Raw genomic sequence first — 19482 nt, forward strand, 5'->3', positions numbered from 1 at the left:
TCAAATTTATGTCAAGTCATGCATTATTATTAAATTAATGCATATTTAATTCATACTTACTAAATGTTAAAAAGTAAATATATATGTATATTATTATTATTAAATTATTAGAAACTTATAATATTTAAATTATTAATTCAAAAAGAGAGATTATTTTTCTTTGCTTGGCTATATTATGAGAAGCATATAAGAGAATAAAACTGCAATATAATACTTTCATGTTTTATCAAAGTCAAACTCACATTCGTTGGTATAAAAATTCTGTCTCTGCATACGCGTGTTAGTCTCAGGTCTACTTCCGGTCGTCCCTGGCAACGGAAGGTCGTCCACTTTCCGAAGACCAATGACCATCTCTTAACACTCGAAGTTAGCGGCATTGTGAAATTATGGTGACTTCCTTGAATTTCTACAGTGAAGGGGTTTCCCATATAAAAGCACATGGAAGGAAAGAATATCTTTGAATCGTTTTTAAGACATTCAACAAGTAACAGTGAAAACTTTCGTTTCACGATGAAAAGAAGCTTACTTTTAATCATGGTGCTTGGTGTGCTTTTTCTAAGAGAATCCCTCAGCAAACCAACAAAAATAGTGGCGAGTTCTGATGTGTTAGATCCAATTGCATTAACTGTGAACGATAAATCTGAAATTGGTTAGTGATTAAAATTAAATTGACAACACTACTCAAGATTTTCTATAATTCTATAAGCAGCTTGTATCAATATAATTAATTTGCCGGAAAATATAATAGATTAGTACTACAAATTAAATAACTTTATCAATATATATAATTTAGAGATTTTATACAGTAATTATAAATTTATTATGACACAAATTATAATAATAAAAATATATAAAAGAATGAATTATATTATTAATAATAAAATTAATTAAACGGACTAATTATATTATTATATGTTATCTAGTTGCTACGAGAGAACAAAGATCGCCGCAATTCGGTTTGTTAGGCAGTTACGGCGATTATTCTGATTACGATGACAATTTCTTCAGAAGCAGACGAAAGTTTCATCATAAACCGTATCATAGGCCTGGAGGATATGGATGTCGCCGTTATGGCTGCGGTGGAGGTGGAGGGTATGTAAAATATTGTAACAATTGAAATCTCATATAATAAATCGTACTTATAATAATTTTGTTTTTTGCCAATAATCTTTACAAAAAATAATTACAATATACCAATGAAAATAATTCCCATATACATATTTCCATTTTAAATTGTTTGTTTTTGTATCTTAGAAAGTTACGTCCCTATATATATATATATATATATATATATATATATATATTTAAATATTTAATATTTAAACATTTTTAATAATCTGTTAAGACTCGCTAATACCACACACAATATTTTTTAAAATAAAATTCTCTGTTATAAATATTACTTTTGAAAACAATATACATATTTGATTTATATAATATAAAATATGTACATCGAGTTGTCGAAATAAACAATAATAAATTCGTGAAATATACGATATGAAAAAAATTCACATCTTTCCGGTTCTTCGCGAATGTTTACATCTTGAAGAATGCAAGAAAAATATAATCGTTCGCATCCTACTTTCTGTTTCACGCAGATGGCAACCGGACTACGGGAACTATCATCATACAGGACAGGGAGCATCTTTCGCCTCAGCATCAGCAGGATCTATAAACGGAGGTGGTCCTTATGGAGGAGGACAGAGCGCGGCCAATGCACAGAGTGCGAGTTTCAACATCGGGCCTTTCTCAGCTTCGTTCAGCGCAGCTCAGTCCTCGTCCTCGGGATTTTGAATCTTTGAAAGCGTGAGTATGTCTCTCTGACCACAAAGAGAGATCTCTTCATTCTCATCTTAATATCCCTGTAAACCAGCATTATGTGTATTTCATTATATTATAAATCTAGCGAAATTAATTAAAGGTCTACTCAGACCTTTAAATCGAGAAAATTAAATACATTAATCATCTTGTGATTAATATTCCCAGCATATTAATGTATTACATGTATCCATAAGAGAAGAATTAAATTATTGTATATTTTCTATATTTTTAAACGATAAAAAAGCCTTTGTGAAAAATTCCTAATCTTGCTTCATCCACGATCAGTCAATTCATCTTCCCAGCATATTAATGTATCACATGTATCCATGAGAGAAGAATTAAATTATTGTACATTTTCTATATTTTTAAAAGATAGAAAAGCTTTTGTGAAAAATTCCTAATTATTTTCTTACAAAAAATCTTTCACTACAATTCAAATCAAAAAATCAAATTTTATATATCATATATCACAACAATCTTTTCATCCCTTTAAAATGCTATATTTATTATTACGAGAACCGTATATTAATATTTTGTTCTGTGATTCCGTATAACATGACAGTCTATTACACGATTCTGTATTGCAGATAGAAAATCGAAAATATGATTTGAACATTGCATCCTTCGTTTTCCGGGATTAAAAAAGTTCAAGGATGCTGCCGCTCGTACATATAATATTTGTGAAAAATTCCTAATCTTGCTTCATCCACGATCAGTCAATTCATCTTCCCAGCATATTAATGTATCACATGTATCCATAAGAAAAGAATTAAATTATTGTACATTTTCTATATTTTTAAAAGATAGAAAAGCCTTTGTGAAAAATTCCCAATTATTTTCTTACAAAAAATCTTTCACTACAATTGCAAAAATCAAATTTTATATATCATATATCACAACAATCTTTTCATCCCTTTAAAATGCTATATTTATTATTACGAGATATATTAATATTTTGTTCTGTGATTCCGTATAACATGACAGTCTATTACACGATTCTGTATTGCAGATAGAAAATCCATAAGAGAAGAATTAAATTATTGTATATTTTCTATATTTTTAAAAGATAGAAAAGCCTTTGTGAAAAATTCCTAATTATTTTCTTACAAAAAATCTTTTACTACAATTGCAAAAATCAAATTTTATATCATATATCACAACAATCTCTTCATCCCTTTAAAATAATATCTTTATTATTACGAGAACCGTATATTAATATTTTGTTCTGTATAACATGACAGTCTATTACACGATTCTGTATTGCAGATAGAAAATCGAAAATATGATTTGAACATTGCATCCTTCGTTTCCCGGGATTAAAAAAGTCCAAGGATGCTGCCGCTCGTACATATAATATTTGCAAGGTTGCGAGGTTGCGGCCGCCTACGAAATTGCGCGTCCCGGGCGTGAGAGGTCAATGAACCTTCGCGAGGGCACGACGCGGCGGTTCGGAATCCGCGATTCGCATTATATTGCCCCGCGATCTCGCCCCTGACAACCCGCGTCGCTGACCGATCGCGGATGAAACATCTGTCCGGCGAGGGCCCGCCGAGAAACGCAACAATCCTCTCCGGTCGGGCGTATTTCACTTTCGGAAAGTGTGTGCGTCGTACGAGCGACGATTATATACGCGAGCGAGTATATGCGCTTGTGTACGCGTATGTGTGTGTGGGACCTGCCCGGAAAGGCCCCGCGTTTTGCGCATTGTGCCATTGAAGCAAGGCCCTTTCGGGGTACGTGTGAAAAAGAATGAACAAAGGGGAAATGAATCTTCTTGGTTCTCAGGCGATCGGCAGACGGCCAGACAGACGGATTAACTCGTTTTAAAGAGACGGCCAGACGCCATATTGTTGTTTTGGGGCCCGTAGGTTCAGGAGAATCACCTCCCGGCGTTCGGCCGCCGAACCGGTCCCGCGTTTTCATCTCTCTCTCTTTTTCTCTAGAGAGATGCGCGCACCTACACGCGAATCGGAGCGTCGATTATGCACACACTTGCGACGCTCGGACATGCAGTAAATGGCCATTGTTCCTTCGAGGGGAGTCAGATAGCCCCGGGAGCGAGTTTAAATCAGGTCGTCTCGGATTGCCGACGTAGAAAATAATAATCATGGCGAGAGCGATCCCGATTTTGAATTTTAAATTTTGGCCGATGAAGAAACTTTGAGCATTAAATTTATTTTGTTTGAAAAAAAATTTTATTATTTAAATTTAAATGTTTTTTATACATTCTAGATTCAATCTTATGTTTGTAATATATTATTTGTGTAATATTTAATATTTTATTCGCATAACGTTGTAAACGTTTAATTACGGTGCATCATATAATCGAGAGACAATGATGCATCCGCCAGTTTCGTAATTCGATTTTAAACATATGTAATCCCAGGTTGTGTGTCGACGCAACCTTCTCTACGCAATCATTAAATGCAGTTAACGGATTGCCAGAGGCTTACACTTCTTTTCATTAAAGATGATTCAGCTACTTCGAATCTGCTGAATAAAAATAAAATCTGCTTCTTCTGCATGATGCATCTTTAAGAAATATGCCTAGCCCTATAGCTTTAAAATTTATTTTATCGTTTTTCACCAGCAGAAATTTTTCATTCTGTTTATTCAAAATTATTTATTATATTATATGCCCATTATAATATAATTTTAAATTATTCATTATATTATGTATTTTATATATTATATTTTTTTATGTTTATTATTTTTAAACAATATATTTGCCCCCAAATTTTTCATTCTGTTTATTCAAAATTATTTATTATATTATATGTACATTATAATATAATTTTAAATTATTCATTATATCATGTATTTTATATATATTTTTTTATGTTTATTATTTTTAAACAATATATTTGCCCCCAAATTTTTTATTCTGTTTATTCAAAATTATTTATTATATTATATGTACATTATAATATAATTTTAAATTATTCATTATATCATGTATTTTATATATTATATTTTTTTTATGTTTATTATTTTTAAACAATATATTTGCCCCCAAATTTTTCATTCTGTTTATTCAAAATTATTTATTATATTATATGTACATTATAATATAATTTTAAATTATTCATTATATCATGTATTTTATATATATTTTTTTATGTTTATTATTTTTAAACAATATATTTGCCCCCAAATTTTTTATTCTGTTTATTCAAAATTATTTATTATATTATATGTACATTATAATATAATTTTAAATTATTCATTATATCATGTATTTTATATATTATATTTTTTTTATGTTTATTATTTTTAAACAATATATTTGCCCCCAAATTTTTCATTCTGTTTATTCAAAATTATTTATTATATTATATGTACATTATAATATAATTTTAAATTATTCATTATATCATGTATTTTATATATTATATTTTTTTTATGTTTATTATTTTTAAACAATATATTTGCCCCCAAATTTTTCATTCTGTTTATTCAAAATTATTTATTATATTATATGTACATTATAATATAATTTTAAATTATTCATTATATCATGTATTTTATATATTATATTTTTTTTATGTTTATTATTTTTAAACAATATATTTGCCTCCAAATTTTTTATTCTGTTTATTCAAAATTATTTATTATATTATATGTACATTATAATATAATTTTAAATTATTCATTATATCATGTATTTTATATATTATATTTTTTTATGTTTATTATTTTTAAACAATATATTTGCCCCCAAATTTTTCATTCTGTTTATTCAAAATTATTTATTATATTATATGTACATTATAATATAATTTTAAATTATTCATTATATCATGTATTTTATATATTATATTTTTTTATGTTTATTATTTTTAAACAATATATTTGTCCCCAAATTTTTCATTTTGTTTATTCAAAATTATTTATTATATTATATGTACATTATAATATAATTTTAAATTATTCATTATATCATGTATTTTATATATTATATTTTTTTTATGTTTATCATTTTTAAACAATAAATTTGCTCCCAAAAAGTTGATATAAACATATATACTACAGTGGAATTGAAGCAAATGATATGATACGTATATTTCAAGTATTTGATTTTCGACATTTTCTGTCTTTTGCAGATACTAGGAACTGATGTCGATCCCGAATCACCCCTAATTTATTTCACCGCCGTTTATCCGTCATCGTTGTGGGTCCATTGTTTACAAACATTCTGCGTCACTAGGTACAAGTAAATAAGCCTAACCGCGGGCGCGAGCCACCCCCTTTTGCCTCCTGAGATTTCCTGAGAGAGCAAGTTTCCTTTGTCCGCGTGCCATCAACCACCAGATGTTCTCCAAAATAAAACCGACAAAAATAGCGCGACGTAGCGCCGCGATTCGCGCACCAACAAGCGAGACCGTACAGGACAAACCCTGTGCGAGAGAGGCGAAAGGGAGGAGACGCCGGGTCGCGCGAGACGAAGGGTCGCTGGATAAACGGCACAAAAGGATATAGGAAAGCCAAAGGAAGGAGGCCCGGTTAAAAGAGCGAGGACCTGAAATCGAGATCCGAAAAGTCCCGTGCAATGACCGGGCGAGCTGCACACACGACGATCCTTCGCCAGGCCGGTGCAGCGTCCTCCGCTTCAGGATACTCTCTACCCTCTCGTTATCTTCTTCTTTTCTTCACTCTTCTTTCTCAGGGCAGCCAGAGGGAGCGACGCCCTATCGAGAACGACTGCGCAGGACGACGAGAAGCGTCGCAACTTTTCGGCGAAACGCTGAGATTATTTGTTTGTTGTTTAGCAAAAATTTTATTATTTGCGGACAGGAGGAATCAACAGTCTTGTGACTTCGACGATTGTTAGTTTTTAAATTTCAAAATGATTATTTTTTTCAATCGTTAATTTTTATTTTACTTTAATAATTATGAAATTATCATTATTCATTCTTATTTGTTAAAATTCATTACTTTAAATGTAAACAAGTGGTTTGAGAAAAAAGAGGAAGAAAGAGAAAAAAATGAAATTGACTGATATTATTATGATAATTTTTTCGAAATGATTATTTTCAATTATTAATTTTTATTTTATTTTATTAATTATGAAATTAAAATTATTCATTCTTATTTGTCAAAAATCATTATTTTAAATATAAACAAGTGGTTCGAGAAAAAGAGGAAGAAAGAGAAAAAAATGAAATTGACTGATATTATTATGATAATTTTTTCAAAATGATTATTTTAATTATCAATTTTTATTTTATTTTATTAATTATGAAATTAAAATTATTCATTCTTATTTGTCAAAAATCATTATTTTAAATGTAAACAAGTGGTTCGAGAAAAAAGAGGAAGAAAGAGAAAAAAATGAAACTGACTGATATTATTATGATAATTTTTTCAAAATGATTATTTTTAATTATCAATTTTTATTTTATTTTATTAATTATAAAATTAAAATTATTCATTCTTATTCGTCAAAAATCATTATTTTAAATATAAACAAGTGGTTCGAGAAAAAAGAGGAAGAAAGAGAAAAAATGAAATTGACTGATATTATTATGATAATTTTTTCAAAATGATGATTTTCAATTATTAATTTTTATTTTATTTTATTAATTATGAAATTAAAATTATTCATTCTTAATCGTCAAAAATCATTATTTTAAATATAAACAAGTAGTTCGAGAAAAAAGAGGAAGAAAAAAATGAAATATGATTGACTGATATTATTATGCCTTTTGTAATTAATTAAAATTTCCTACATTTTTTTCTTAGACCTATTTGTGTAAAATACAATGTAACAATTATAATTTTACCGAACGTATTAAGTATGTAAGTTGATTTATCTGAAACTAAATGCATCATTGCAGTTGCGTTTTGAACGTGCCGCAAGTTTGCATAACTGTTAATTTTACGATCATATTTGTTTGTTAATTATTCAAGTTAATAATACTTATTGAAAATACTTATTTTATAAATGATAAAAGAATTAAATTGTGTCTAAAGATAGGATCATACAAAATTCCAAATCAATATATATCTACAGCTTAATTTCATCATCATCATTATATAATATAAATTATTTAAATACAAAAAGTGATAAATAAAAAGGCCAACTTATCGAGCAATTATTAGAGTTGTTCTGTCAAATAAAATTTATTCCATGTATAAACTATTAAACATAAAACATTATGTGAAAGCTACAAACATTCAATACTAAAACTTAAACAAAAATTACAATTATTATAAAATAATAAAATAAACGTTTCAACCGCACGCAGTCTTCCTCAGTATAATTATTAAAAAATACAAAATCATACAAAAATTCACATAATATCGAAAATTAATGTTAGTTCTTCAAGAATCGAGAATTTACAAGCAATTAAAGCGTGTTTCAATCCGTCATGTCCAACAAATGTTCGCCTCGATACGATCTTTGATTTTAATCAAATCTCGAAAAGTTTCATCGTTAATATGCGAGAAATTAAAACGTTCCGTATACGTTGACATCGTCCTTCTTGACAATTTTAACCACGTTTTTTTGAAAAAGTTATTGAAGATGACACAAGACCAACAATATAAAAAGACACCTCATTTCAAACTCCCATAAATTATTTATATCACTTCGCGCAAAAAGAATGATTTTCAACGAACGATCCTCAACAATTCCATATCATATCACGTCTCCTCTAAAGAAATAACATCCACGACACTCGAGATGCGTCAAAGAGGCTCGTTAAAGGTCCGTCCTGTCGTTAACCATTATTTAGCCGCTCCTGGGCACCTACGGCCCTGCCAGCCGGTAAACCAGTCCCTCCGTCTGTGCAAAAAGAGAAAGAGTACAAGAATTGCTCGAGTAAAGTGAGAGAAAATCAAAGGGAGAAAGTGCGAGAGAGAGGTTGAGAGGATCGGAGAGGAAAAAAATGAAATAGAAAGTGGTCCGGCCGGTGCAACAAACTACAGGACGTACACGACGCCTTTAAAGCGCCTCCTCTTTGGTGGTGGTACCCCATGTTCCTGTTCTCCACTCACTATAGCAAACCCGCGATGTTTTCTTGAAGGCTCCCGCGTCATTGTGCTCGCATTTCTCGTGCGGTTGTCGACTCGGAAAGTTCCTCAACTTATCGCCGGTAAGTCGAGATATGTACATATTGCTAAGTACTAAGTGTTAAGTCTCCCCGAAGTCCTTCGAACACGAATAAGTGAACCCCGTCGATTATAAGAGAACCCTTATTCTGTCGTTTCACGAAGCGAGGACGTCGCGCGATAAACAAACAGTGATAAGAATTAAAAATCGTAGTGCTGAATTTTTTTCTCCGCGTTCGACATGAGACTCGGTAGATATCTCTTTATTCGTTCTTCTTGAATCTATACCTTCGCGTGTAAAAATTAAATCAGAAACAAATTGATGCGGTTAATTGTTGTAATTGAGCTCGCTCTCTGCAGTTTTTAAGGGGTCCAAAGTAATATACAAAGGTTTCAAAATAAATCAAATTCTTAAAATAACGTTATTTCAATTGATAGGAAGAAAAGAAAAAAACAAGTACAAAATAAATATAGCGTATGCCATATTATTTAATTTATTATTTTAGATATACACTTTTTATTACTTTTTTAAATTTTATATTTAATTGTTTAAATCTTTTTGCTAAAAAATTCAGATATTTTTCGAGAAATACTGATTTCTAGGATATTTTAATATCATCCATGTACGAGATTATTTGCTATGTAACTTGTGAACGTCACTGTTTGGTTGCGAGAATACCGTCGAATTGCGCAGTCTTGTGGCTTTTACGTAAGATTCTGACCAACACTATTGACCGCTCTAGAAAGTGATTCAATTAGCTATTTAGTTAGTTATTCTTCGAACTTGTTTTCTTGCGGACAGTGATTACGGAACCGTCCAAGGTCTTTTAATGATTCTGTTTAAAGCCCATGGATGCCGAGAATTTCTCATTATGTAGGCATAAAGTAGTCATACACGAAGAATTGCACTAATAATCGACGATAATTTTGGTTTAATATTATTGTTTAATTATTATTAACATATATTAATAATTATTATTAATATGTGTTAGTAATAAAAATATTAAATAAAATATTAAAATATTAATAATAATTTAATATGCATCATTAATTATGTGAAGAAATTCATAATAAAAAAAATGCTGGAATAGATTGTATTAGAACAAACACACATTTTATCTTTATTTTTTGTCTCATTATTTTTGTTTCTTTACTTTGCAGGATAACAAAAATTTCGACCTTTGGACACATTAAAATTTCCGTTGCAAAATGATAAAAATTTTAGCCCTCTTGATACTCAGTTCAATCTGTGTCATAATCAATGCTCAGGAAACGGTACCTAATGAAAAAAGTAAGTACATAAAATAAAAATGTATTACCTTTACAAGTTTATAAAAGTTTTTGTTAAATATATTTTTATACAGTTATATATATAAATTATATAAACTGTAAATAAAATTAATTGATCTGTCAAATATATGTAAATATCTTAAAATTTCTTTTGTCTTTGAAAAAAAACTTTATATAATTATTTCAATTTTATTAACTTATCTTTTTTTTTATAAAAGAAAAGATTTATTTGAAAATTTTTTGACTAAAATATATTAAATTATATTCTTTTATATAGTTTTTATTTTTCTTTTAACTTTCTTCATAATAATGCAGCACATTTCGGCCAGACGTTTGATGAAATTGTCGTATCATCCGACTTAAACGTCAGAAGAAAATCAAAAGAAAATCGTCAAGGCAAAAGATTATTGTCAAACGTGCCGTCAGGAACCACTGGTCGACCGGAAAAACCGACCGCAATTGCATCCAGACTCGTTTCTACCGATGGAAGCCGTATAACGCTGGAAAAAAGAGAGAAACGTGGCATTGTAACAGCGCGAAGGAGGTAAATTAATACAAAAAAATATTTTTCTTGAAAAATCAATTTATTGAATTTGATTTGAATTAATTAAATAATAATAGTATATATATCTAGTGTAACAAAATATTAAAGTATTTGTAAGAGAGTAGCTAAATTATAATTTAAATTATATTACATACATAATTAAAACTTTTAAAGTAAAACTCAAAAAACTTAACATCAGCTATTGATAACATTTTTGATATCGCTAAGTGCTCAGCACAAATCTGATTACTGATAGTTATTGTGGAAATAAAATTAGTATAATTCTTGTCTGATGACGTAACAAAAACAATATTACTATATATTAATGCAAAATTTTTTAAATAAAATTTGATGTACATACATATACCAAGATTGGGGAAAAACATTTTAAAAAACAATTATGTGCATAAATAATTAATTAAAATTTATATTTTTAAATACGTTTATATTTTTAATTTTTTATAATTGCGTTTTTAATATTACTTTTATATAAAAATGAATTCTCTTTTTATTTATGTGTAATATTTCAGGTATTTGGATTTGGGCGTCGCGGGATACTTGCTGAAATCCAGGAAACGGTGAAAATTTTAATCTGAGGACAACCGCACGACCCTCTACACCCTCATCTGTGATCACACCTCTTTCGACGAATTTTTAGGCCACGGTTCATGTAACAAAAAGAATAATAAAATTTTTCTGTGTCATAACACTTCCAGCATCCTCTCTTTTAGCTGATATTGTATTTCACATTTTTCCTGAAAACTCTAAATTCCTTTTTTGAAATTTTTCGATAAAAAGAAAGGTAAAAGGATCTATATTTATTTAAAAAGTGTATATCATAAATATAATTTTATGTTTTTTATTGAGTTGCTGATGATATTTTCATTTGTCTAAAACGGTAAAAAAGCAGACCAAGTTTTAAAGCTATCAAAATAAGTTTGTTTTACATACAATTAGTGTTTTATTCCACTTATTTAATTATTTATAATTTATTTTTATAATTTTTTTATGAAAAATTAAGGAAATAACTTTAAATTAAATATTTTATTAAATCTAACATGACAAAATCAATGACAGATAAAAATTAATAAAGATATTAATAAGATAAAAATGCTATCATTATATATATTCAGCAACTCAAAAAATATATAATTTACATTATATTTTTAGCCAAAAATCTTGTTTTTATTTATTATCTTTTTTATATTTTATATAAAACAAGGTGCAATTTGATAAATTTAAATAATATTTTAAAATTATAATAGTCTTTAATATACAATATTTTAATAATCTAAAGAAAATCTATAAATAGTTATAACACATCTTAATATAATAATAAGTTCGTTTTTTATATTATTATTATAAAACTAGATCTAAAAAAAGATTAATAACTTGATTGCTCTTGTAAGAGTCAAAATGATACAGCTTTTTACATGGCATTATTATTGACGGGGTACAAACAATAAGACGATAAATTTATGCGAAATACAAACGAAATACGATGTGAAAAGCTTTTACATGACGGTACGTCATCACAATCCCACAATAACGCGACCACCACAATGGCCGACCGATTGTTAGGCATTCCGCGTTCGTATGTGAGTCGAAAAAAAGTTTAGTTGCCTGAAATATGGCAACCTGAAAACTCAAAAGGCAGCCGCCATCACGATTGTTATGCAGCGATACATTGTGTGCATTACACTACGCGATGCATCCACAGCACGTGATACGCACACCCAAAACAAAGTTACTTTTACCTGCTTAGCTTCTCATTTTCAAGCTCATCATTAATCTTTTTTTCGATTGACTAAAATTAATAATAAGTTGTTTGTGTTCGATATTAACGCTGATAGAATTAAAGATAGAAATGTGAAGACATTATAATGACACTTATTAGCTATTATTTTACAGATTCTTGATTCTTAAATTCTTCATTTTATGGATTTTATATTCAAATATTTCTCGCAAATATTTGATTTTCTTATTTAAGTGCTTTTTTATACACTTTATAATTTTTCCCTTGACAGACACGTGTATTATAATGACTTTATATTCTTTATTCCATGTCATTAGTCGAACGCAATTTTCACATTATACCTTTAATAAGCATGAACAGTAATGATTCAAAATGAGCGACCGTATGCGTTTATCATCTTTGATAAATGAAATTGTGATATTTTGTACTCACAATTTCCTCCGCATATATAATGCGAAAAAAAAATCACGATTTTCTTCGAATCAATTGCGTGTCAAAGGATCTTTAATTTTGATTTACGGCTAAGTTGTAAATGTAAAGGATCGATCGTTTATTTTTATGTCTGAAAAACTGGGAAATCTTCGAACATTAAATCCGGTACCATATATCTTATGATGATTGTCAGATACTGTGACGCATTCGTGCGTTTGTTCATCACTTTTGATTTGACGTTACGACACGCAAGCAAAAAATATGAAATGTGATATTGATTTAAAACTACAGAATCAAGAACGCGTGTTCTTTCTCCTCCTAAAAAAATTTATATAGTAAATATTAAATATATATGTCTTTATATTTAGATCGACAACAAATATGAATTATTTAAGAAGATAAAAAACATGTCACTAAAGCTATTCGACAAAAAATTCAATTCCTATTGAATAGAATATTTTTTTTTTAATATTAGATAAAAATGCATGTAATTAATTTTGTTTTTCAATTTATTATTTATCTTTATTTACATAATTATGTCATATTTCTTATGCATCATATTTTAATGATATAAATGTTTTAACGTACATATATTTATTTTATATAATAATTAAAAAAGCGTACAAAATATTAACAGAATTACATACGTGTTGTATATATATATATATATATATATTTACAGGCAACGTAGTGTAAATAATTTCTTATGTTTAATTCTTGTATTAAACATTCTTGGATTAAAATTAAAGTGATCTCAATCTCACGCATCGATCCAGGTCGGAAGTAGTATCCACACGAGATGAATACAAATCCAGCCGATCAATTTCCTCAGGCAGAAAAGAGAATGGACCGGCGCAGGTGTTTCGTCTTCGGTGCCTGATCTCGCATTTGCATCGGATCTCTATCGTGATGCAGGATTCGTAGTGCCCGTCTCTCGTGTAAGTGTATATACTCTGGCACGTACATGTACACATTTATGTCCCGGTGCACCTGCGACTATTTTATGTCTTCCCTGGAAAAGTTGGATGCTAAATCCAAAGCCGGTAATCCGCCGTCGATCCGTTGACTGCTGATTAGTGATATCAGTGGCGCAGCTAGAAGGCTGATCGTACATTTATATCAGATTTTACGTAATTGTAAAAATCTTAAGTATTAAAATGTAATAGCATTATTAAGCAAACATTATAATTTTTTTTTTCTAATTAAATGATAATTGTGTTTTATTTTAATTTAAGAAATTAATACTATTTAAGTCTGTAGCAGCGCGAGATTTCTGAAACCTTACACAGATGTAATGAAATATTATATAGAATATTATAACTTTTTTTTGTGTAAAATAATTATAAATAATTTTTAAATATTTAATAAAAATTACGGTAAATATTCGTTATTTTTGCCGAATTTTCCAATTCCCACGATACGTTTCTCTCATTCTGTCTACGCTACTGAACAGGATGTATGTCTAAAGCAATACGCACTCTACTGTGATACAAGCACGCGAATCTCCTTGTTGTTTCATTTTGAAAATTTGCAAAATGAACGCAATCCGCAGGCGAAATGTTACGCGGTCTTTCAACCCGTTGTGCTTACTGGACTTACCGGATTACACTCCGTGATTTGCTTCCAAATAAGATCGTGGGTTTTGCTAGTTGCCTACATACGTACAGGATGTGCCTCGAGAGGTTTTGTGAAAAATGAGGAATCTTCATTATGAGCATTAATGTTCAATTTAGCTTGCAAAAATCTTTCAATAAAAAAACACGATATTACAAACAGAATTACACACATTTAAAAATTTTATAAAAAATTGTTATCAAAAATGTCTTGTTACAGTTACAATAATAAGTTAAATAATAGGTATAATTGTAAAGAGAATAACACATTTTATAAATAAAAGAAATATGTATAATCATAATTATATAATGTTTTATTAATATAAAGTTATATCTGTATTTTATACGAATTCAAATGCTATTTTATGCAAAACGGAATAAAAAAATTCTTAGAAAGTGCCGAGATTATTATTAAATCGAAGATATGGATCCGAGAGACCTTCTTGTGTCGATCGTGAAGATATTCTTAATCCTTTTACCTCGGAATTGACGCACGACAAATTCACACGTATCGCCCAGTCGATTTGACATGCGTCACGAATTAATCAACATCATTTGCCAGACGATCGCACGACGAGATCTCAGGGTAGGCCAGACTATCCTACTGGATGTATGTCGTAGTACGATCTCAGCCTGTCACACGTTCCGGACCGCGCTTGTCGCACGTGAGTCGATCGACGATTGCGCGCAGCACGTGTAATTCGACATCGGCTAATCTTCATTCAGCCTACGCGATGGCACCAAATGAGATTCCGTCGGCAAAACCCGTTGACGTAGACATTCACAAAAGCGGGAGTCGCGTTACACGCGAAATCCTGGGAACTCTGGAATTTCTCGGCATTTAATTCCGCGACGAATAGGACTCCGCGCCGGCTTCGTATACGAGATATGAATTTATTATTCGGACAGGAAATATAAATAAATATTTTTGAAAAGTCACTCTTACATTCAAAACAATCTCGATTCTGAACCACGTGTTACAGCAAAGAAGAAAATTGTATATTATAAGAAATACAAATATTTATTAAAATTGACTTGTCGGTGTGATTTATCGAAATTAAATGCCTGAATGAGTCTCCAATTAAAAATCCAAATTAGATTGAATTATCAGCGTGAGAAAGAAACTATATTTTCTCTAAATTATTTATAAATATCTATATAAAAAAAGACACATGTTTTTCCATAAAATATTTTCTGCATCAAATATAGCTGATTCGTTAGATATCAATTCAATTTTTAAAGCTGTCAGACAAAAAATTTTCAATTTATATACCTATCATGTTAAAATGATTCAGCAGATATGTAATTTATATGCGCGTTGAAAATTGAATATTCCAATAAAATTAATGGGGTTAAAGTATACTATTTGTTGTCAAGTTAAGTAGTTTATCGATTATCGCGCCCTGTTGTATACCGCTATATTGCGAACGTTTTGTACGTCGTGACTCCGCGCTATTTTATGAATCAACTCCGAAACGCACCGTTTTCCAAGTCACGCATATTGTATTTCTGAGCGTGACCAGATAGATCAAAAAGCATCGTGTCTGATGGAAGAAGGCACGATAGGCATCGCGGTTGATATCGCAAAATTCGTACATCACCTCTCTGTCCGGAATATTTTTATGCGCCGCCGCCTCTTCTCGGAAATCAATCTTCGAATTCGTGTAGTTAGATATTACGAGATTCTACGATTTTCTACTTCAAAGTTGCCGAATTAATTCGCGAATTCAGAAAAAGGGTCATTAATCCTTGACCCTTGTTAGACCACATGTCATTTGGTGAATTTTAATTTTACAAAAACACAGAACGCTTGTTGAAAATTTAATTTAGATTTGTTATCGATATAATGAATGTTTAGAAATATTTTCTATTGTAAAAATCTTGTGGTCCAGTTTGAAAATTAAAATTTCGAATATTGTCATTAATGACAATACATGTATCTCATAGAAAATTTCTTAAATAAAAAAATTAATTTTTTTACAAGAAAAGAGTAAAATTAAAGATATATATATATTTTTTTTTTAAATATTATATGCCTTCCATTGGAATTCTGTTTGCGGTATAGATATAAGTCTTTTACTTTCATCTCATGGACTATTCTTAGCTGCAACTGGACAAGTGGTTTCTGGTGGGTGATCTGGTATTCATGGTTCAATCATATATGAGATAATGACGCACGTTTGATGTAACTTCCTGCGCAATGTGATCTCTAATATTATTATTATGTCAGTTATACATGTTTGAGCATCCACGGGTGTGACTGGTCACAGGCGACGATAATTCTTAGGGAACGACCGGTAAGGAATCCGTAAAAGTCTGATGGTCGTGGCCGGAATCGTAAAATCCCGGTGTCTAGTCGGATCCTCTGATTGATGTGTCAGAGTACCTTCCACGTTCCATCATCTTCAAAGGTAGCGATGAGGAGCAGAATTATCTCTACGGACTACCGACGTGCATCTCTCTCTGCCTCTATTCATACTTTATGTTTGTGACGAATGCGTTTTGCAGTCGTAACTCTTTCTAGGGATGCATCAGGGAGACTTGCTCGCAGTTGCGCTTCATCATGCATAGTCGTCGTTATTCCGGTTTGAATTTAAATATTCCGAATTTTACATTTTTTGCGATATGTTATATGTAACGTTTCAGATTTTTTATTGCGATTATGTTACAAACTTTTTTTTTAATTTAATTAATTTATTCTTATTTTACATGCGCGAATAGATGAAATAAGCAAGTCTTTAGAAATTATGGAAGAGATTAAAATATCTTCTATTTTAATTTCTTTTATTATATTAAAATTAATTACATAAAATACATTGATTGTTGAATATGCGAAAGAAATCAATTTTATTTTGAAAAAAATACATTGCAACATTGTATATAGTTAACAAATTTTACTATCAAATTTAGAAACTTTGAATTTTTTTCTCTTTAAATATTTAAAATTCTACAAAGAAGTCAAAAAGGAAATAATAGCGTCAAAGAAAAGGATTAAGAGAGATTTTGAAAATCTAACAGTTTTCAGAACAAACTCGGTTCTTTAACTTACGATAAGATTGATCGCTTTTTCATAATTTGAAAAGCATATTAATCATATTCGTATAAACGCAAGCCGGAATATTTCTTCAAAAAACATTATTATTAATTTTGAATTATATTTGATCTCCAGATATTTCTTTTTATAATCTCTATCTAATATTTAAAAAAATTACATAAAAGAAATCAAACAGCGATATAGAATTGACATTCTAAAAACTTTCCAAAAAGATACCACTTGAAACAAATAATAGCGAGTGAATGGAAAATCCTTCGAGTCTCGTATATTTTTAGAACAATTGAAAATGTATGAACCTTTGCCACGAGTCTGCTTGTCTGGGACGTTAGATATCTTTATCGCATGTCTCGATCGAGATGACTCAGTAATTCGCGTCATGAAAGAGGAAAAGCGACTGGTCATCGGCCCTTCGCGACATTCATCAACTGCGACATTGTTCATTCACATTCTCGTTGTTTCTCAAGTGAATTCATTATAAACACCTTGTTTCAGAGCCAAAAGTCAACTGGAGTTTTTCTGATCTTAAAATTCACTAGGCGCTCGATATTCTCTCTTTCTCGTTTTTCTAAATTAATCAAACCGACACATAGATCAGAAAAATAATTAAAAATTTTTTATAAAAATATTTTCTAAAAATATTTTATTGTATTTTACAGATTACATAATACTTTAAAGCTCAGTTTAAAATTGATATTGTCTCTTTTTTTAATTTAGCGGAGCGATTTAATATATACACTCACTTCAAAAAAAAGCGATACACTTAAAATTTGGAAAAAATTTCAAATGACGATAATTTCGTAAATAATAAAAATAGAAAAGTTTCTAAAAAATGAAAATAAAGCGTGGAATCTATACTTTAAGTATCTATTTATTTTATTGTTGCGAGATAAATTTATTAAAAATGGCGGATAATAAAACAAAAAAATGCAGAATTGAAAAATAATGGTACAATTTGCCAAGGTACATGGCGTGAGTCAAATGTCGCAACTTAATGGGATAAAAAGCATATAATAGTACAGAGTCTCCCCTTTAAAATGCTTTTTTATTCATCTCGATACAATGATTTTTCGCCGAGATATTCGTACTTAAATAAAAAATCAGCTTTTTACTGTAAATGCAAATAACTCTGCGAAAAATTATCGTATCGAGATGAATAAAAAAGCATTTTAAAGAGGAAACTCTGTACTATTATATGCTTTTTATCCCATTAAGTTGCGACATTTGACTCACGCCATGTGCCTTGGCAAACTCTACCATTATTTTTCAATTCCGTACATTCTCGTTTTGTCATCCGCCATTTTTAATAAATTTATCTCGCAACATTGAAATAAATAGATTCTTAAAGTAGAGATTCTAAGTTTTATTTTTGTTTTTTAGAAACCTTTCTATCTTTATTCTTTACAAAGTTATCGTCATTTGAAATTCGATGATTTTTCCAAATTTCAAGTATACCGCTTTTTTGGAGTGAGTGTATTCATGACGGACATCAAAATATATTATCATCTTGTAATAATTTTTTCTTCGACAAAGAGATGATAATACGCATCTTGATCAATAATCCCACATTATTATTATTTATTTGCGTATAGCTCGATCGAGCATGTCTATCTCCATATCGACTCGATCCCGCGAATTCAGATTGCGATCGGTGCGGATCACAATTAATGCATCAGATCAAGCATGTGCCCCATCAGTGACGACGATCACGTAGCGTTGATCACGATGCCGTGTATATTTGCTTTACGGAAATTCTCCGGCCGTATACGAGCAACCATTTGAGGAAACCTGGAGTGGGGAATCCGCTCGTTTCCACATCCCCTGTGTCCACCAATGGGTTCATCCCGTATCCCCATGTCCGTGTATCTCATGGTATAAAAGCAATTGTGACAACCAAGATTAGCAGCATCGTGCAAAAAGT

General features: G+C 30.1%; 2 protein-coding genes across 3 annotated transcripts; both read left to right on the forward strand.

Annotated features, from left to right (window-relative positions):
• Positions 1-490: 490 nt before the first annotated feature.
• Positions 491-6683, forward strand: LOC114938348 (uncharacterized). The gene is made up of 4 exons (XM_029312259.2): positions 491-649; positions 924-1092; positions 1599-1806; positions 5925-6683. The coding sequence occupies exons 1-3, from the start codon at positions 511-513 to the stop codon at positions 1792-1794; spliced, it is 504 nt and encodes a 167-aa protein (XP_029168092.1). The 5' UTR covers positions 491-510; the 3' UTR covers positions 1795-1806; positions 5925-6683.
• A 2152-nt stretch (positions 6684-8835) lies between these two features.
• Positions 8836-11417, forward strand: LOC114938271 (uncharacterized). Of its 2 annotated transcripts, none has more exons than XM_029312138.2 (4): positions 8836-8918; positions 10036-10165; positions 10480-10708; positions 11239-11417. In XM_029312138.2, the coding sequence occupies exons 2-4, from the start codon at positions 10084-10086 to the stop codon at positions 11288-11290; spliced, it is 363 nt and encodes a 120-aa protein (XP_029167971.1). In that variant the 5' UTR covers positions 8836-8918; positions 10036-10083; the 3' UTR covers positions 11291-11417. The 2 variants fall into 2 exon arrangements, with proteins under 2 accessions (XP_029167971.1, XP_029167972.1); XM_029312139.2 differs by lacking the exon at positions 8836-8918 and adding an exon at positions 9672-9748.
• Positions 11418-19482: the final 8065 nt, after the last annotated feature.

The sequence above is a fragment of the Nylanderia fulva genome, unplaced genomic scaffold (assembly GCF_048542155.1).
Source record: "Nylanderia fulva isolate GAGA-0341 unplaced genomic scaffold, ASM4854215v1 Scaffold17, whole genome shotgun sequence".
Lineage (NCBI taxonomy): Eukaryota > Metazoa > Arthropoda > Insecta > Hymenoptera > Formicidae > Nylanderia > Nylanderia fulva.